Genomic DNA, 20,422 nt, shown 5'->3' on the forward strand with positions numbered 1-20,422 from the left:
GGATCTGGAAGAGCATAGTCAAGAAGCAGTAACCTCAGCCTGCATTTGTCTGCAAGCACAACATGCTTACTGCCTCTTAGCTTCTCCTTGCTTTGGAAATGGCCACCTGAATCCCACGTGTTTGGTTTTGTTCCTGACAGCAACAAGGAGTGAGAATTTTTGTTATGCTGTACAAAGAGGTGGAGCTTGCCCTAGGGATCAACAGTGAATATAGCAAGAGGACACTCATGCGTCTCCATCCAAACATCAAGGTAAGTGTGCGTCAGGCAGCAGGATAGGATAGGACAGGATGAAGGATATGGAACATTTTTGTTCTTCATAGCTTGTGCTGACCCTCAGTGTATTCAGGTGTGAACTGCAAGAGCAGCAGTTCCCAGCCACTGCAGCAGGAATAGTCTGAGAATGTGTGAATCACTCATGCAGTGGTTGCCACATCTGGCAACATCATTTCTTTAGGTTGTGATCGAACACAAAGATGCCTGGTTTAGCCTTGCCAAAGCAACTGTTCATCTAATTCACAAGAAACATGTTTCCTATGACAAGTGGAAGATTACAATTTGAGAACATTGTCTCCTTTCAGCATTTCTGTTGGTATGCAGAGGACAGGAGTCAAGATGGGGGTGGGGGAGAGGGTAGGTAGAATGTTCCCATCATAAATTAACAGCATTCTGCTGCCCTGTGCTAATATGCCACTGCTCTGCCACTGAGCAGAACATGGGCTGTGGCACAGGAACCAATATATAAAGCTCAATCAGGCTTCTGAAATTGGAGGCATATATATTTTAACAAGGAGTAAGATGTATGTTATGTAGGGGGATTGGAGGCATATATATTTTAACAAGGAGTAAGATGTATGTTATGTAGGGGGATGACTGACAGACTGTTAGAATAATAGATTTATTGTCACTCAGTCAACTGTGATGGTGAAGGGAAGCATTCATTCACCATCATCTTTCCCAGCAAGACTGGGAAGTGTAACTGGAGAAGATAACTGTAGAATGCACTGAGTTGGAGGGGACCTTTAACGGTCATCTAGTCCAACTTCCTTGCAGCAAGAAGGCTCCAGGCTTTCAATATCTGAAGGGGACCTACAGGGAGGCTGGGGAAGGACTGCTTAGTAGGGCTTGTTGCGATAGGATGAGGGGCAACGGTTTGAAAGTGGAGCAGGGGAGATTTAGGTTAGACAAAAGGAGGAAGTTCTTTACAATGGGAGTGGTGAAATACTGGAACAGGTTGCCCAGGATGAGGTTCAGGCCCTGCCCAGAAACATTCAAGATCAGACTTGATGTGGCCCTGGGTAGCCTAATCCAGTTGGAGATGTCCCTGCTCACTGCAAGGGGGAGGGTGGAAAAAGGTGACCTTTGAGCGTCCCTTCCAACCCAGTGCAATCTGTGAATCCCAAAGGAGATCAGATTGCTCAGAGCCCCAGATACATGCTGGCCCTGTAACAGGTTTGGGAGCAGCCAGGTGAAACTCTCATTTTTTTCCCCAGGAAGCTGACTGACTTTCCTCTGAAACTGGAAAAAAAATAGAACTGTGTACTGTGTGCTTAGATATTGAAATGACTTTGCCATAAACACATGTCAGAAAGACTCTCATAAACAAACGTCAAACTACTTGCTGGTTTTAAATGGGGAGAAAAATTCCTCGTTTCACTTCTGTAGCAGCAACAACTGAAGAAGTGAGTCAGACCACCAATATGTTGTTTTCTTTCCAAGCTGGCTCTGTTTGAAAGCTCAGCTATTGTAGCTCTTCTTGAAAGCATCGATGTATTTGTTGGCACAGTTGCTTTGACTGTGGTCCTCTTACAAAGGCTGTTGTTGCAAGTGTGACCTATCCCAACGTCAGTAACTGTTGCTGTTTGGGAATACCTGCATCATGGTTAGGAAAGATGTTGAGGTGCTGGAAGGTGTACAGAGAAGGGCAACAAAGCTGGGGAGGGGTTTGGAGCACAGTCCTGTGGGGAGAGGCTGAGGGAGCTGGGGTTGCTTAGCCTGGAGAAGAGGAGGCTCAGGAGAGACCTTATTGCTCTCTACAACTACCTGAAGGGAGGCTGTATCCAGGCAGAAGTTGGTCTCTTCTCCCAGGCAGCCAACCACAGAACAAGAGGACACAGTCTTAAGCTGTGCCAGAGGAGGTTTAGGCTGGATGTTAGGAAGAAGTTCTTCACAGAAAGAGAGATTGGCCATTGGAATGGGCTGCCCAGGGAGATGGTGGAGTCACCATCACTGGAGGTGTTTAAGAAGAGACTGGATGGTGTGCTTGGTGCCATGGTTTAGTTGATTAGATGGTGTTGGGTTGGACTCGGTGATCTCAAAGGTCTTTTCCAACCTGGTTAATTGTGTATTCATGGGGAAGCACCTGCCTGCCTGTAGGGCTGAGCCCAGCTGAGGAGGAATTGTGTATCTTCAGTAATTACAGGTGTCTGTGTGAAGGCATCTTCTAGCAGCTCCAGTGTTTCCCCATCATCCTGAGCAGCCAAGAGGAGGCTGGGAAGCTCTCTAGCAGGAGATGTGTAAACTGGGCAGCGGTGCTAAGCTTGAGTGCTGGTTTTCTCCACCAGGTGATGAGACACCCAGACCATGTGTCCTCCTCTGTGTACCTCTGGGCCCACCATGAGAAGCTTGTCATCATTGACCAGTCTGTGGCATTTGTGGGTGGCATTGACTTGGCGTACGGCCGGTGGGATGACGATGAGCACCGCCTGACCGACGTGGGCAGTGTGAAGCGGATGACAGCGGTGAAGTCAGTGTCCACAAGCAACCTGGCAGTAAGTGAGCTTGCTCCAGCTGGTGACCACATCCCAGCATCTGTGTGTCACATCTGTGCTGGGCTTGAACAAGCTGTGGCAAGTTCTAAGCACAGGGCTGGGTTTAGGAAGAATGATGATGGGAAGGAACTAATATCTAAACATCAAATAACTCTTTAGGGCTAGGTCATGGCCAACCCTTACTAAGGGGTAGAGAGCTGGGTTTCTCCAGCAGCCACGATTTGGAGGCTCCATTCTTAATAAAACTTTGTTAGGTGTGCACAGCAAGAATTTGTAGTGCCCTGAAATTCTGGATACTTGAGCCCTCAGCTCAAGCTCTGCTGGCTGAGCTTTCTGCCAACCTGGATCTGTATGCATCCAGGGATATCTAAACCATCTAGAGAGGTCTGAATTTAGCCAAATTTCAAGGGGAGGGATAATCCAGAGTAAATTCATGGGACTGAAGGCTGCATTGTTAGTATTAATGTGGGGTGTTTTTTTTCTGAGTACCTCTTCAGTACAGACACTCTCCCTCAAAACCATTCCTCGTTGCCACTGAAATGCGTTTGCCATTGAGCAAAGTTTGGCTTGTGGCTGTTTCTGAGCACTGAAATATCTTTGCCATGGAGCAAAGTATGGCTCCTGGCTGTTTCTGAGCACTGATATGCATGATAATCTGTCATTAAAGGGGAACCTGTTTGTACATCACCTCCAGCAGCATCCTTTGTCTTTTAAGTCAGCAGCAGAATCGTCTGAACGTGTCCCACTGCAGCCACCAGCCCTGTCCCCGGAAAGCCACTTGCTCCCAAGAAATGCTGATGATGCCCCAGACAGCTCCAAAATGAAAGGAGTAGGAAAACCCAAGAAGTTTTCAAGGTTCAGTATTTACAAGCATCTCCACAGGCATGGCATGCACCACGCTGACAGTGTCAGCAGCATAGACAGTGACTCAAGTAAGTAACGTTTTTTTCAGCCACACCACATGCATCAAGTGTGTCTGGGGGTGGGGGGGTGGGTGTGCAGATTCACATGATTTCTAGGGTAATGTGTTCCTTGTAAGGAAGGAAAAGTTGATGTATTTCTCAACTACCAGAATAATAAACTGTGCAGTCAATATGTAAATTGGCAGAACGTACACAGGAAGCTTTAAGTGGATTTGCATGTAGTTCAGCAGCAATTGTCATGAGCCATCAGATGATGGAATGTGGTGTGTGGGCTACCTGATGCTTATATTGGTGGGGAAAATTGTGTCCCTGCAAGGGAGAATTGAATCTTTCATTATTTTTTTTTTCAACTTGTATTTATTATACCAAGCAGAAAGAGTTTCTGGATGTGAGAATTCCCTCTCACAGGCTTGTGTTACCTTGGTTTAAATTGGTTCACTTCAATGGAAATATTCCCAGTTTTCCCACTCATTGGAGAGGAGAGACTCTTCAACAGATGAATATTCAAATGCAGCTTTTAATTCCCCACATTAAAAACAGCTTCAAAGCTAAAATTGCAATGAAGGGCTTGAGATTTGTTCTAGCATGGAGTCCTTCCTGAAGTCCTCGCCTCCTGAAGCTGTACATTGCTCACCATGGGGACTTAGGTGTGTTTCAGTCTCTGCAGGTCATAGACCTGCCTCTGGCTGGAGGAAGCCTCACTGGAGTCTTTGCCCTGGTTGTAACCAGCTCTGGGCATAGCCATGGCTTTGCTGCATCAATACATCTGTTTGGTTTAAAATCCATCGGGTCTTGAATTTGATCCTTTGCCTGTTGATCACTTGTAGTTTCAGCAAATGGGTGTCTCTCTTGAGCTCCTGTCATGCAAGGTGTCTCCAGACAGGATCAGGCACCAGTGTGGCAGACCTGGGAGTGTGTTTTTTGGCATGAATAGAGCATCTTGACTTTCTGCAGGTTACTGTAACCCCACTAGAAGTCAACCGAATATAATCCAGAGTTTAAAGCCCCACCTGAAAATGTTCCATCACCACACTGAATCCAAACAGGGGCTTGCTGAGCCTCGGGAGGGTAAGTGGAGGAGGAAGGCAGAGGTACAGATCCCTTCAGGCTTTAGCTTTGTTTTTGCATAGTAACAATGGTGAGAGCTAGGTTGGGTGCCAGAATCAGCCTTTGCTGCTCGTTGTTCTTCCAGCATCCTTGGTAGCCTTCTGAGGACACCCAGGCAGAAGAGCCTTTTCCAGAAGCTTCAAGAACTGCAGCATAAATAAACAAAATAAGTAAAACCCTAACCAAATGGGGGAAAACACAACACCCCAAAAAAAAAATCACAGCCACCCCCAAGAACAACAAATAGTTGCAAAAACAACAGCAGGGAACAGTTGAGGAAACATCTCCGGTTCTGCTGTTCAGTTATTTCATCAGTGCCTTTCCTGTCAAGGCTTCCTACAGGGATTAGGTACTGGAATATCTGCACTGGGTATTTAAAAATGAACTTGATGCAGAAAGAGAAATGCAGTCAGAGAGAGGAAACAGCATAGTGGCTGATGTGTTTGGATTAAGACTTGGGGGGGTGGGGTGGGGGGGGTCCCTCCCCTCCCTCTTGCCCCCTATGAATGTTAGTGAAAGCATACTCAGCTGAAAGGGGTTGGGTGGTGATGAGCACTGAGCTTATCCCTGGACTGATGTTGAAAGGGACTCTTTAAGTATGGTAGCTCATCAAGGTGTCTTTGGGTTCTGGTACTGAGTGAGGAGCAGTTATTCAGCACCTTCCTCTAGAGCATTAATTGCCAGCTATAAAATGCTGTTTACAAAGCAGTGGTGGGTGACGAGGAAGAGGTGCATTTGTTTCATGGACACACTGTGATAGGACAAGGAGCAATGGATGTAATCTGCAGCACAGGACGTTCCACCTCAACCTCTTTACAAAGCACTGGAACAAGCTCCCCAGAGAGGTGGAGTCTCCTTCTGTGGAGACTTTCAAGGCCCATCTGGATGCATTCCTCTGTGACCTGACCTAGATTGTATGGTCTTGCTCTGGCAGGGGGGATGGACTTGATGATCTCTTTGGGTCCCTTCCAACCCCTGACATCTTGTGGGGGTTGTGCTCACCTCATGATCATCCATGAGTTCGTGTGCAGTCATTGAAGCTCAGTGTGTGACACATCTTTTGGCTGAAGATCATGGCCCACCCATTCCCATTCAATCATGCTGAGTTGATGATTCCCCAGCTCCACCTGGACTCTCACTAGGAACTCAAGCTTCCCAAGGCAGCTGTGGTGCATATCTGCTGCATGGTGTTCTTAGCACGGCATGGCTTGGCTTGGCTCGACTCGGCTCGGCTCAGCAGGGTTATAGCAGGCTGGCAGCTCTTGCTTCCTGTGAACTTGTTGCACTGCTGTCAATGTGTGTTTTGTTGACTGCTGGAAGAGGTCTTTTTGTGCATGTCACCTGATGATGTGGTTGAGTTAGGAGAAGGGTTGGTGATGTGGTTGGGCTAGGAGAAGGCTTCTGCTGTTGGAATGTTACTGTGTTCTTATTGCACTGGTACTTGGTACAGCAGCTGAAGGCTGCTCTTAGGGTCAGGAATTAATGCAAATTAGATGTCTGTGGTCCAGGCAAACACTTTTGGTTTCCTTAGGAGAGAGGGAAGAGACTTCACCTTACACTCAAAAATGTGTGCTCTAGAGAGGGATCCTGTTAGGAAGGAATATCCCTGTCCACAATATTTTAGTCATTTTAAATCACCATCAGCTTGGAATTGGGAATATATTTGGTCAGGATGTAAAATTGCCTCCAAAGGTGCCCTGACATGATGATTATTTGGGGGGGAAAAAAACCAACATCAAACAAAGCAAACCCTCAACAACCCTTAAAGAGGGAGTTAGAGCTTTTCTATTATCTCATTGTACCTAAATAAAGACTGGCTTTTGTTAGAGGAGATAAACCCTGCTGTAGAGGCAAAATAATAAATCCCCTGGTGGAGAGCTTGGAATTAGCTCATTGGTGTTGTAAAATTTATGAAGGCAATGTTGCTGTGCATCCATTAGTGTGCACCCTTTAAATGTGATTTCCTGTGCAGACATCCACTGTGCTCAGCTGCAGTGGGGAGTGGACTGCCACATGGTAACACTCAGATGTCGCAGGACTGTGGAAAGACAAAATGATCTTGGGGTGTTGGGGGTTCTTTAATGAGTGTTTTGGTTTAGTTTGATGTAGGGAGATTTCAGCATCTGCTTTTTGTTCCCAGAGCACTGAGTATATTAAAAAAAAATACTAAAATAGGGAATGAAAAAATATTAGTTTGCATTCTGTGAAAGCAATAGGAAGAAAACCTGGGCCAGGTAGAATGGCCTGGAGGAAGGTGTCTCTGCCCATGGCAGGGGGGTTGGAACTGGATCATCTCTAAGGGCCCTTCCAGCTCACACCGTTCTATGATTCTGTGAAACCAGCTTCAACCAACCAGGATGGGCAAGTCCCAGCAGGGCTTTCCTGTGGTGGTGAGTCTCTGACCAGTGGTGTGTGATGGACCCCTGTGACTTTGGGATGTGTTTTCTGTTGCCTTGTTTGCCTGTGACAGATAAGGGATCCATCCGCAGCTTGAAGACAGGCGTTGGCGAGCTGTATGGGGAAACCAGGTTCTGGCATGGCAAAGACTATTGCAACTTTGTCTTCAAAGACTGGGTTCAGCTTGACAAACCTTTTGCTGGTAAGTGCTTTCATGCCCTGGAAGCCATGACATTGTCCCAAGCCCACTTCCACAGCTATTCAGTCTCAAAGCACATTACTGCTGTTTCTGAGCCAGGGGTAATGAGGTGGTTTTGGTTTGGCTGCTAGGAAGAAGCAGCAAAACTCCCTTTGAGAGGTTCCAGGGCCAGTTATGCTCTTATAGTCCATGGACTACAGCACTACAGGAGAAATCAGGATGTCTGGAGTAAACACCACACAATAGCAGTGCAGATTTCATATAAATGATGAGTTGAAAGGACAAAAGTGAGCTTGCACTGTTATGAGCCTGATGTGCTTTAATTATAATAGTGCTATTGCATTCATTTTAACATGACCTGCACTAGAGTCTATGGTGATAGAATTGTTAGGGTTGGAAGGGACCTCAAGGATCGTCTAGTTCCAACCCCCCTGCCATGGGCAGGGACACCTCACACTACAGCAGGTTGCTCAGAGCTACATCCAGCCTGGCCTTAAAACCCTCCAGGGATGAGGCTTCCACCACCTCCCTGGACAACCTGTTCCAGTGTCTCACCACCCTCATGGAGAAGAGCTTCTTCCTAACATCCAAGCTGAATCTACCCATTTCTAGTTTTTTTTCTATTCCCCCCTGGTTCTATCATTACCTGACACCGTAAGGAGTCCCTCCCCAGCTTTCTTCTAGGCCCCTTTCAGATGCTGGTCCTGCTCTGGCAGGCGGGGTTGGAGTCGATGGTCTCCAGAGGTCCCTTCCAACCCTAACGTCCTGAGATCCTGTGCCTCGGACTGTGGGCAGTTGTAAACCTAAATTCATCTGCCATGATGTGACTTCAGTTTGAGGAGGGGGATGCTGTGCCTCTCCACAGTTTGTGTCCTCTGCCTGAGGAGATCTGAACATGCTTTCCTGTCTCATAGACTTCATTGACAGATACACCATGCCAAGGATGCCCTGGCACGACATCTCCTCCGTGGTGCACGGCAGAGCGGCACGCGACGTCGCCCGGCACTTCATCCAGCGCTGGAACTTCACCAAGGTGAGGGCTGCTGCGGCAGTTTTAGGCTATGCCTTTGGAAGTTAGCTGCATTGCTGCTGGGGAATGGAAATCTGTCCTGGTTTAGGACAGGACAGATGCTCCATTGCCCTGAGAGGGGCAAAAGAATGATGCTCACACATGTGGATTGGATAGTGATGGAAAGTTTAAATAGCAAAGCAATTAATGCTCTACAAAACCCCCAAGGCATAGTGGTGAGCCTATCCCAAAGCATACAAAGTTCCCTTACACCACACCCTAAAGCCCAGTGCTTCCCTTCTCCCCACCTGGGGTACACCCAAAACTCCCAGGGCTCTTTCTTCCCTCACCCCACTGCTAGGCTGGTCTCAGGCTGGCCAGGTCTGAGACTCCCACTCCCCCACCCCCCCTTTTCCTATCCTGGCATTAGGCTTAGACAGGCCAGAGAGGCCTGAGATACTCCCTCACCATTTACCTGATAGGGAAGCATCTCCCATGGGAGCATAGAGGGGAGAAAGAGGAAGACAGGCACCCAGCCTAAACTGCCACAGAAATGAATGCAGCTCCTTGCCTTGCCCACGTGCCCTCCTGGGGCACATGGTTAATTTTATGTTTTTCTGCTGTGTTGCAATCTCTTCAAGGATTGTCTTGTTCTGTTTTGGTTTGTTTCTTCCCTGGGCAGATAATGAAGCCCAAATACCGATCCCTGTCCTACCCATTCCTCTTGCCAAAATCTCAACAGACTGCCAACGAGTTGAAGTATCAGGTGCCTGAGGCTGTCCATGCCACTGTCCAGGTGGGTGTTGATGTCTCCTGATCATCTCTCAAGAGAGCTTGGTTTGGATCTTTTCAGTAGGAAGTGTTGATGCCTGGCAGCACTCAAGACTGTAAAATGAAAAACTCTTAATTTAGCTCTCGGCACCAGTGGTCAGATCCTCAGTTCCCATAAAATCATGCATCTCTGCTGAGTGGCACTAGTTTAGACTTCCATCTTTGAGGTAAGAGGACCAAGCTGTACCCCAGGTTGTAGGAACACCACAACTTTGTGTAACTGCATAATTTTCTGGTTTGGTTTTTGCTGCTCTTTGTCTAATCAGAAATAGTGTGGCCAGCAGGAGCAGGGAAGTCATTCTGCCCCTGTGCTCAGCACTGGTTAGGCCACACCTTGAGTCCTGTGTCCAGTTCTGAGCCCCTCAATTTAAGAAGGACATTGAGACACTTGAACGTGTCCAGAGAAGGACAACGAGGCTGGGGAGAGGTCTTGAGCACAGCCCTGTGAGGAGAGGCTGAGGGAGCTGGGCTTGCTTAGCCTGGAGAAGAGGAGGCTCAGGGGAGACCTTCTTGCTCTCTCCAGCTCCCTGACAGGAGGTTGTAGCCAGGAGGGGGTTGGTCTCTTCTCCCAGGCAGCCAGCACAAGAGGACACAGTCTTAAGCTGTGCCAGGGGAAGTTTAGGCTGGAGGTGAGGAGAAAGTTCTTCACAGAAAGAGTTGTTGGCTACTGGAATGTGCTGCCCAGGGAGGTGGTGGAGTCCCTGTCCCTGGAGGTGTTGAAAAAAGGATTGGAGGTGGCACTTTAAGCCGTGGTTTAGTTAGTCATGAGGTCTTGGTTGATCGGTTTGACTTGATGATGTGTGAGGTCTTTTCCAGCCTTATTGATTCTAATGCCTAACACTTGGGGTTTGTGTTTGGGAAGGCTTGATGGTTCGAGCTTGCCCACTGAATATTTATCTCATTACCTTAGAGCAGCCTACCAGTCCTTTGATGCCTTGCTCAGATGTGTAATGGTCAGCTAGAGCCCAGCATTAAGTGGAGTTTCAGGACTGTCATTTTCTGCACTAAAAGCTTCATCTGCATTTTATTATGCAGCCACTCAGCCCTGTGGGTCCTCTGCAGTTCTGCACAGTCAGCCCACAGTCTCGCTTGTGACAATCATCCTCACAGTCAGAATTGCCAAGATACCTATATTTAAAACCCAGTTAGCTGTCTTGAGTGCTTATATTGAGTACTACTGTTAGCCAGCAGGAACGTGGACTTGTTGCAGAACCAAGTCAAAACAGTTCTGCTGAAGCAGCAAAACCATTGTGTGTGTGTCTGGGTGAAAGATGATTGAAATAAGGGCAATTAAACTGAAATCAGGAAAACTGCATGCCTTTGCTCTTTGTAAGGAGTGGTCCACCCAGATGACAGCAACGCTGGGGGAAGCTTAGTGTTGCATTTCCCTGGGTTTGTGGTTTGTCAAGGCACTGTCTGCTCCTCCTCGTGCAGTGTGAGGGATGGTGAGGATGGGGACCTTGTGTCATGGGTGTCAGGCGGTTTACATCAGCCTCCAAACAATGCTTGCAGCTTGTTGAGAAACAGTCTCACTTCAGGCACCATCATGCTTCCCTGGGGCTGTAGATGCCTCCCCAGCTTTGTCCCTGACACCAGCTTTTTTGGGGGAAGCTTTACTGTCATGGAAGCAAGAGGGCTTGTGTCCCCAGAGCATGCTCTAACTGCAGGATGAGCCTCAACTCCATAGACTTTGCAGTAGCAAAAAGTTAAGCTCTGGCAGTTGCAGAGCTGGGAGCAGTTCTCAAAGCAGAAACAGAGTTGAGCACAGTCCAGGTCTGACTTTCCTTCAGTCTGTGCTGTGGTGCTGCTGACTCAGCCCATGGGAGAGGAGGATGAAGCTGAACTACAGCAGTGCTGAGTGATGGGTGAGCTGTTTGCAAACAGCCTCAGCACGACGTTGTTGGAGCATTGCAAACAACTGTTGCAGGAAACAAGGCACTGCTCTCAGCAATGCCACAAGCAGCACAAAGAGCAGGTTTGGCTTGTGAATTATTCATATGAAGCTACCTTGCTCATTTCTAATTAATGTCAGATTGCAGCTGTTAGAGACCTGTCAGGGTAACCCAGCCCTGCAGATGGCCAGATAAATAAAGTGACATGGTGTTAGGCTGACAACTTGTTGCCCTGAGCTGGACCAGCCTTCCCAGTGTGAGGGGGTTTGCAGCACCAAGCACAGTGGAAGCAGTAAGGGTGGCTTCTCTACCCAGGCTGGTGGACTGTTAACGGGCCCCAGGCTGCCTGGAGCTGGATTATGTTCTCTGGATGATCTGCTCAAGCTCCAGGGTGTGGTTTTGCATGCACATAATGTAATGTTGGCTCTCTCCTCCATCATGCTCACACTGGCCTGGTTTCCATTGATCCCTGCATGACACAAGTGCCCTGGGCATCCCTTAAGTTTCTGTGGCAGGTCAGGTTTCACATTTGGCTGCTGCAGGAGGTGGGGAGAGGGTAGGATATGCAGCTTGGGTCTCACACCCGTTTTCCTCCTTGTGGCCTTGTCCTGGAGCTCCCACAGTGTGCATCAGTCACTGCATGGCTTCTTTTCTGCAGTCGCATGAACCCCTTGCCTGTCATATATATTGGTTTGGGACCAGAGGATTGCAGGGGCTCCTGCCTCCTTTTACTGGTACAGTCCAGCACAGTAATAAGCAGATACCCTAAAGTCTTTCACCAGCTATTTTTGTTCAGAACAACCAGAGTGGCATTGTTCTTCACATTGAGTCCTTTGGCTGACCAACAGCCAAACCCATGGTATCCACGTTTTGGTGCTGTGCAGGAACTTCACAGGCAGAAGTTACTGCCCTGAGGTAAAATCCAGCATCTAGTGGCTGTCCTTGGCTGTGGGGTTACTGAAGAAAGTCTGGCTGCTGCTTTTCTTGTTTCTGAGTTTGTTTGCAAGTCTGTCTTCAATTGTGGGCAGATCAGAGGAAGGGAGAGCACAAGGGATCTATGGGGATTGCAGCGCTGCTGCGAGCCCGAGCCACTGACCTGTCAGCAACACGTTTTGACCTCCTTGTACCATCTGGTTTTGCTCGCCTTTGTGAGAGGAAAAGAGCAGCAAAGCGTTTTCAGGGGGATGGACACAGCAGGAGAAGCACTGACAGGGCTTTCCCCCAGGGAAGGGAGGGAGAAAACAGCATGCATGGGAAATGATGTGGCAGTACAGGCTGGGATGGGGGAAAGGAGCCTGTCAGCTTCATGGGGTAGGGGAAAGGAGCCCATTAGCTCCAAGGGGTTAGTTAGACATGGTTTCTCAGCCTCTTTAATTTTGAACTTCTGGGCCCTGCTTGCAGTGGCAGTGTGATTGCACATTGATTTTTGCAAGAGTCAAGTAGCCATCTGCCAAAGACGTTGCCAGGTTTTTTCCAACTCTCTGTTTCCATTCTGGAGTCCAGTTATCAGCCGAAGCCAATGCAGCAAACAATGTGATGTGGTGAAGCAATATCCAGCTCTGGCAGTGGCTAATGCCCTTACCTCTTTGAAGTCTCCATGAGGGCTTGCATTGTGCAGGATTTGTGCACCAGCCCACAGCAAACATTGCATTTATTACTGTTGTATGGGTTAAAGAACATAAAGGGATAATGAGCCTGGTCCAGCACTCAGTGCTGCTGTTGAGGGGCTTGAGGAGGAGAGGAAGGAGCTTAGAGAAGCTCTGGTTGGTAGGGGCTGTGCTGGGCAGTGTGTGGACTTTCCTCCCTGGGAAAATATGTTTGGGTTGAACCATCTCTCTTTAATACCTTGATGGAAAAGGCGAGATGTCCACAAGTGAGGTGAAACATCAGTGAGAAGGGAAGGCCTGTGCAGAAAACTTCATGGTGTGTCTCTGTCTTTGCATGCCTCAGCCACAGCTTCATTTCACAGAACTGCAGAATGGTGGGGATTGGAAGGGACTTCTGGAGATGATCTAGTCCAGCTCCTCAGCTAAAGCAGGGTCACCCAGAGCAGGCTGCACAGCATCAAGTCCAGGTGGGTTCTGAGTATCTTCAGAGAAGGAGACTTGGCAACCTCTCTGAGCAGTCTGGTCCAGAGCTCCATCACCTTCACAGGAAAGTTTTTCCTCATGTTTAGGTGGAACTTCCTGGGTTCTTTTTTGTGCCTTTTGCCCATTCTTCTGTTGCTGGGTACCACTGAGAAGCATCTGCCCCACTCCCTTCAGATTAAGTCCCCTTGCAGTCTGTTCTTCTCTAGGCTAAACAGCCCCAGGTCTCTCAGCTTTTCCTCATCAGAGAGATTCCCCAGTGCCCTCATCCTCTGCATAGCCTCTGCTGGACATGAAAGGATTGGTTTGGTCAGGGTTTTGAGTAACATGGTCTAGTGGAAGCTGGCCCTGCCCATTAGGGGAGTTGAAACTAGGTGATCTTTAAGGTCCCTTTCAACCATTCCATGATTTTGTGATGATTCTGTGATTTAGACATGCAGCACCTGCACTGAAGGGCCAAATCCCAATCTATTGGTATGCTACTGGTAATGAATTAGCCCTCTTAAGTCCTTAGCCATGCCCCAGCTGGCAGCCTACTTTGGTGGTGAATGTTGATAATGTGATAGCAGAGCTCAGGGTCAGAGTGTTGGGGATGTCAGGGAGCAGGGAGTGCAACATGGAGCAAAGCAGAAGCTGGACACAGAGAATTAGAAGAAATCCATGTGAGGAATTTCCAAGGAAAAATGTTTTTGAGCCTGAAAATAGATCAGGATTTTTCATGTACTGGCAAACATGTTCCACAGATCCTACACCTGGAGGGGACCAGCACCATGCACTAGTGCAGATTAGGAACTGACCTGGAAAACAGCTCCATGGAGAAGGACCTTGGAGTCCTAGTGGATAAGTTATCAATAGGACAGCAATGTGCCCTTGTGACCGGGATGGCTGATGGTATCTTGGGGTGCATTACGAAGAGTGTGGCCAGCAGGTCAAGGGAGGTTATCCTTCCCCTGTATTCTGCCTTTCTGAGGCCACATCTGGAGTGTTGTGTCCAATTCTGGGCTCCCCAGGTCAACAAGGACAGGGATAAACTAGAGAGAGTCCAGGGGAAGGATGATTAAGGGACTGGAACATCTGTCTTGTGAGAAAAGGCTGAGAGACCTGGGGCTGTTTAGTCTGGAGGAGAGCAAACTGAGAGGAGATCTTATTAATGTTTGCAAGTATCTGAAGGGTGGATGTCAAGAAGGAGGGGACAGTTTGCTTTCAGTGGTGCCCTGTGACAGGATGAGGGTCAGCAGACACAAGCTGGAACACAAGAAGTTCCACTTCAAGATGAGGAAAAACTTCTTTACTGTGAGGGTGGCAGAGCCCTGGAGCAGGCTGCTGAGCGAGGTGGTGGAGTCTCCTCCCCTGGAAACTTTCAAGACCCATCTGGACGTGTTCCTGTGTGAGCTGCTCTAGGTGATCCTGCTTTGGCAGGGGATGGGACTCAGTGAGCTCTGGCAGTCCCTTCCAGCCCTTCCATTCTCTGATTCAGTATTTGGATCTTGTCCTGTGTGTGAGTGACCCCAAGTGCAGTACTGGGATATTTTAAGGCTATTTTCTCCACGGTTTTGCCTTGACAATGTTTTAAGGCAGAGGCTGATCATGAGTAATTATTTCCCCTAAGCACATGCCCTACCAACTCATGATTGAAAACTGCATTTCCATCTGTGACAGCGTCACTTGGGGCCTGGCATGGTTGCTTCTTGACTTAGAGCACAGGAGTGGTGAGATGCTGCAGCAGCTCTGGCTGTCCTGGATGGGAAGCTGTCTGCTGTGGGTCTTGCTCAGCCTGGCTGAGAGCATGAGCCAAGGTTGTTTCTCATGTTGGTTTGGCTCTCTTGAACAAGAACTGCAGGAGGCAGGCAGAGAATGTGCTCCAGGGATCTCACAGTGTCTACTCTAAATGTGAATTTCCAGTAAAGATTAATAAGTAAGTGTGGGCAGCTGAACCTCAATGAATTTTAAATGTTGTATCATCACAAGTTGGTCAGCTTGTGCAAGGATCTGGCACAAGACAGACCTCCAGTGCTCAGGGCAAAGACCTGGCCTACATTATCAGACTGACTGTAATTATCTACTGCCTCTTTGCGGGGAAAAAGCCATGGCCCCAGCTGGAGACTGGCTGTAGATATTGCTGGAGAGGAGAACGCCCACTGGATGTGCACACTGAAAGCTTTGGAGGCTAAGGTTATTCTCAAAGCATAGGACCTGAAGCAAGAGCTGAACATGAGCCAGCAGTGTGCCCTGGTGGCCAAGAAGGCCAATGGCATCCTGGTCTGCATCAGAAATACTGTGGCCAGCAGGAGCAGGGAAGTCATTGTGCCATGTATGCAGCACTGGTTAGACCACACCTTGAGTCCTGTGTCTGGTTCTGGGCCCCTCAGTTTAAGAAGGACATTGAGACACTTGAATGTGTCCAGAGAAGGGCAACGAGGCTGGGGAGAGGTCTCGAGCACAAGCCCTATGAGGAGAGGCTGTGGGAGCTGGGCTTGCTTAGCCTGGAGAAGAGGAGGCTCAGGGGAGACCTTATTGCCATCTACAACTACCTGAAGGGAGGTTGTAGCCAGGTGGGGATTGGTCTTTTCTCCCAGGCAACCAGCCCCAGAACAAGAGGACACAGTCTTAAGCTGTGCCAGGGGAAGTTTAGGCTGGAGGTGAGGAGAAAGTTCTTCACAGAGAGAGTTGTTGGCCATTGGAATGTGCTGCCCAGGGAGGTGGTGGAGTCACTGTCCCTGGAGGTGTTGAAAAAAGGATTGGAGGCGGCACTTGAAGCCGTGGTTTAGTTAGTCATGAGGTGTTGGGTGACAGGTTGGACTTGATGATGTGTGAGGTCTTTTCCAACCTTCATGATTCTAAGACTACAGCTTCTGTGCTGCTTCCATCTAGAGCTGCTCAGGTGGGAGAGGGCAGTAACACAGCAAGGAGACAGGGCACTTCTGGTTTTAACCAAAACCTCTGCTGAGGATCAGCACTATTTTTGAGCATCCTTTCTCCTTATTGCCAATGCAGAGTGACTGCTCAGTGTTGCATGTGGCACCATCTTTGGTGAAATCCTGACAGGCAAGCAGTGCTGAGGAGGGGCATTGCCTTTCAATTTCAGTGCTGTCATCCTGCACGGGAGAGTGCTGAAGGTGTTCAGAAATGGGTAGATTCAGATTAGATATTAGGAGGAAGTTCTTCCCCATGAGGGTGGTGAGACACTGGCACAGGTTGCCCAGGGAAGTGGTGGAAGCCTCATCCCTGGAGGTTTTGAAGGCCAGGCTGGATGTGGCTCTGAGCAACCTGCTGTAGTGTGAGGTGTCCCTGCCCATGGCAGGGGGGTTGGAACTGGATGATCCTTGAGGTCCTTTCCAACCCTAACAATTCATCTCTGGCTTTCCAGGTGATCCGTTCTGCTGCTGACTGGTCGGCTGGCATTAAGCACCACGAGGAGTCCATCCACAACGCCTACGTCAGTGTGATAGAGAACAGCAAGCACTACATCTACATAGAAGTGAGTGGCCATGGGGGAAAGCAGGAGGGTCCTGATGCTCTGGGTATGTGTGATGGTGGGTTGAAAATTCCCCCCAACATGTAATTGCCAGTTAGAAAGCAAATGGAGCTGTATTTACAAGCAAAACTATAATCTGAAATGAGATGCCATGAATGTGTACAAAATATACTATCTTTACATATGTGTAACAGTTTATAAACAGCAGAACAAATCCCCTGGACAGACCAGGGGGCTACTAATAGCTTCCCCTTCCCTGCTCTCTTCCCTAACCCCCTGTCCACATGGGACAAGAGAAAGAGCAGAGAGTTGCTGTTAGTTGCTTAACCACAACAAGAGCGCATTCAAGGTGAGCAAAGCCAGCTGAAGCCACAAGGTAGTATCTGCCAGAGCAAGGAAACAAAAAGAGATATGGTAGATATCTGCCCAATGGGATCATTTAGAGCTTATCATGATTTTCCTTTTTACATCCAATGGTCATTTATTTACCTTCTACCACTTTCTGTTCAGGATCTGTGGAAAATTTTCTAGGCACAGCCTGAAACTACCACAGCATGGCTTGCAGCCTTCAAGAGGGTAGCTCCCCTTCTTGTGGTTTGCTCTGATTGGTTTTTGTAATGCATTTAGATATGGGTTGGAAGGGACTCAAAAGGATCCTCATATGGATATGATGTCCAGAGGGCTGGAATACCTTGCCTGTGAAGAAAGGCTGAGAGAGTTGGGGTTGTTCAGGGAAAGGAGACCCTATAGCTGCCTTTCAGTACTGAAAAGGACCTGTAAGAGAGATGGGGACAGACTTTTTAGCAGGGCCTGTTGCAACAGAGCAGGGCATGATGTTTTTAAACTAAAAGAGGGAGATTTAGACTAGCTAGAAGACATTTTTTTTATGCTGAGGATGTTGAAACAGTGGCCCAGGTTGCCTAGAGAGGTGGTAGATGCCTCCTCCCTGGAACCCGACCCCAGTCAGGTTGTCTGGGGTTCTGAACAACCTGACCTGGTTGAACCTGACCTGTCCCTGCTCACTGCAGGGAGGTTGGACTGGATGACCTTTAACGGTCATGATAAATACGAAATCTGCCCTGGATTCCTGGGGCTGTTTTCACTGACTCCAGGCTGACAGCCTTCTGACCACAGAAGCAGACCCCTCCTTCATGAGCCTTGTTGCAAAATTGTTAGCAACTTTTGTGGCCTGTGCAATAATTTTCCTGTCCCTTCCATGGCTTTGCAGTGTCCCCTGTGCATACTTCAACCTCCCACTTGGAAGGTTGGTCTCGCATCCATACAGCCTGGAGCTACAGGAATGTCCTGTGCTATGGCTCTCAGTGCTGGCTCAGTTGAGACTCTTACTCTTCTCTTTTCTTTGTGTTTTTGTTTGTTTGTTTGGGGGGGGGGTGGGTTTGTGTGTGGTTGTTTGGGGTTTTTTAGCCTCTTGATAGGATGTTCTTTATGTGACCTTCCTAAGGAGTGTGTAATCAAGAATGACTTTTGTCCCCTAAGCGAGCACAGGCACACATCATTCAATAATAAAACACCCAAAGTATCAACTCAAAGCAGGACACAAATCCAGCTATCTTTAGTTGCTCTTGGTCTGAAATAAACCCTGCAAATGTTTTCTGGTTGGCCTGGCAGTGGCTGACAGCAGCTTTGCTTTTCCTGCAGAACCAGTTTTTTATTAGCTGCGCTGATGACAAAGTCGTCTGGAACAAGATCGGCGATGCAATTGCTCAGAGGATTCTTAAAGCTCACAGGTAACCTGTTCTTAAAAAGGCAATGAAAGTCTTCCAGGTGCATCTGTGTGCTGTGGTGTAAGATAATATCTTAATGGCCACAGCTGTGCAATAGCTTTTTCCAGTGCACAGCCAGGCGGTCAGACGTCTGCAGCAGTGAGACTCTTTAGTGGTTTCTTAGCAGCCAGAAAGTGATTTTTTCTGGACTTAACCCTGATGCAAATGTATTTTTAACTATGGAACTTGCTTAAAAGCAAGTCCTTGATGTTCTAGCTCAGGGGCACCTCTGCTCCATAGCCAGGCAGCCTTGAACTGTGTGGTCAGGCAAGTTAATGGGCGAGGAGGTTGAACCAGGATCTGTGGTTTAAATTATCTATAGAGAGGATTGGCTTCAAGTAGGGGAAGCAAACAGATATTGAGGATTGACTGCAGGGTTCAGCTACTGTTTGAACTTCTTCTGTTGAGTGCTGGAGGGTATTTACAGCCTACAGCCATTGCAAGGAGACCATTGTTGGTTTCTTGATGGATCTAATCCAGTCATGGTTTAGACACTCCTTTTACTTCAGCATGCCTTAACCCCACTTTAAGGTTAGTACTACAGGTACTGGCTTGCCTTTACTTTGATCCTAAACAGCCTTGCTTAAGGTTGCTCCCCTGGAGTCTCTCTTTCTATAACACATGTGTATGGCATAGACTCAAATTGTATTCCTGATCTTGCTGGACTGATGTATAGCAAACTTTCTAAACTTTGTCCTTTCATCTCTTGTGAGCTTTTTCCACCACACATGGAGAAGCTTCTTGCCATGACCTATCTTTTCCACACAGTAGCTGTCCAGAGCTATTCAGGGGCTGCTTTCCCAGAGGTCATAGGAATTTCTCTCCCCTTAGCCCCTGAGCTTAGAAATTCCCATCTGGGTAAAGGCAATGAACTCAAGACAGACAGACACTGGGGCACAGGCAGTACCCGCCAGGCTACACAAGATTCCATGAGAAAGGCTTTGTTCTGAAGCACTGTGGAAGGAGAAGCACTATTCAGACTGGGAGGACATGGGTGCTATCTGCTGTGCAGATGTCCACAAGCCTGTGACACATAGCCTAAATAATTGAAATTAGCTAAGGATAAAAGAGATGGTGTGGATTTTCTCACCTGGGGTAAATGAGGACTAGTTCCAGTGCTGCTGGAAATGGTGTTGCTGCTGTTTGTAAAGCAACTTTGAGGCTCACAGGCAGCCAGACGTGGCATCTCTGTGCTGGAAAGCCACTCTGTATTGTCTTTCCTGCTTTTGGGAGCTGAGTGCCATAGTCCTTTTGCATTGCTTCTGTGCTCTTAGCAGATGACCTGGAGAATTTGCTAAGATTTTCCTGTTATATAAAGTTTATGTAACTGTTTCTGCCCAGACACCAAGAAGTCTAGCCTGGCAGGGAGTTGACATAAATTCTTCAGTGACCCATATTCAGATGTGATGCTCACTTCTGTATTACTCCAATTTTATGCTAGTCTTGTGCCAGCTTATTGTGGCTGATTCCTCACTGAATAGAAGATTCAAATTCTCCATGCTCCAGAGTGTTTGGCATTGCCTAAGATTAAAAGAAAGGTCAGGCCAAAATGGTTTGTATCAAAGGCTTGTGTTCCAAACTGCCCTGGGAATACAGCCTAGGTGACAGGCAGATGTTTAACTGTAAATAAAGGTCTTTAGTTAAGTTTGTACACTTCTCACTCTTCTAGACTAAATATTTTCTACTGATGTCACTAACAATGTTCTTTTCATGGTTTCCTCTCTTTTTTTTCCATGGGTGGCTCTCTAACTTAGTTGAATAAACACTGGGCTTAGACAAACAAGCTGCTTTTGTTGGTAGATCTGTTTTGTGATAGAAAGGCTCTTGGCATATATGGGTAAGACCTCATTAACTGTTTCTAAGGCCTGCTGACAAACTAAAGCTAGTTTACAGTGCATAGCAACAGCTACAAGGAAGCACTGGTTGAAACTAAAGCACGGACTGCAGT

At 47.9% G+C, this 20,422-nt stretch overlaps 1 protein-coding gene across 2 annotated transcripts in view; it reads left to right on the forward strand.

Moving 5' to 3' along the window:
• Nucleotides 1-20,422, forward strand: part of PLD1 (phospholipase D1) — a 78,850-nt gene that overhangs the window by 48,298 nt on the left and 10,130 nt on the right. Inside the window, exons 13-21 of one of the 2 annotated variants that reach the window (XM_054166400.1) lie at nucleotides 141-251; nucleotides 2,564-2,770; nucleotides 3,486-3,702; nucleotides 4,648-4,761; nucleotides 7,271-7,399; nucleotides 8,311-8,429; nucleotides 9,088-9,201; nucleotides 16,583-16,693; nucleotides 18,350-18,438. In XM_054166400.1, the coding sequence (XP_054022375.1) occupies nucleotides 141-251; nucleotides 2,564-2,770; nucleotides 3,486-3,702; nucleotides 4,648-4,761; nucleotides 7,271-7,399; nucleotides 8,311-8,429; nucleotides 9,088-9,201; nucleotides 16,583-16,693; nucleotides 18,350-18,438 (1,211 nt within the window). The remainder of the gene's footprint in view (nucleotides 1-140; nucleotides 252-2,563; nucleotides 2,771-3,485; nucleotides 3,703-4,647; nucleotides 4,762-7,270; nucleotides 7,400-8,310; nucleotides 8,430-9,087; nucleotides 9,202-16,582; nucleotides 16,694-18,349; nucleotides 18,439-20,422) is intronic. The other variant, XM_054166401.1, reaches the window with a different exon arrangement.

This window comes from Dryobates pubescens, chromosome 13, assembly GCF_014839835.1.
Source record: "Dryobates pubescens isolate bDryPub1 chromosome 13, bDryPub1.pri, whole genome shotgun sequence".
In the NCBI taxonomy this organism is placed as follows: Eukaryota; Metazoa; Chordata; class Aves; order Piciformes; family Picidae; genus Dryobates; species Dryobates pubescens.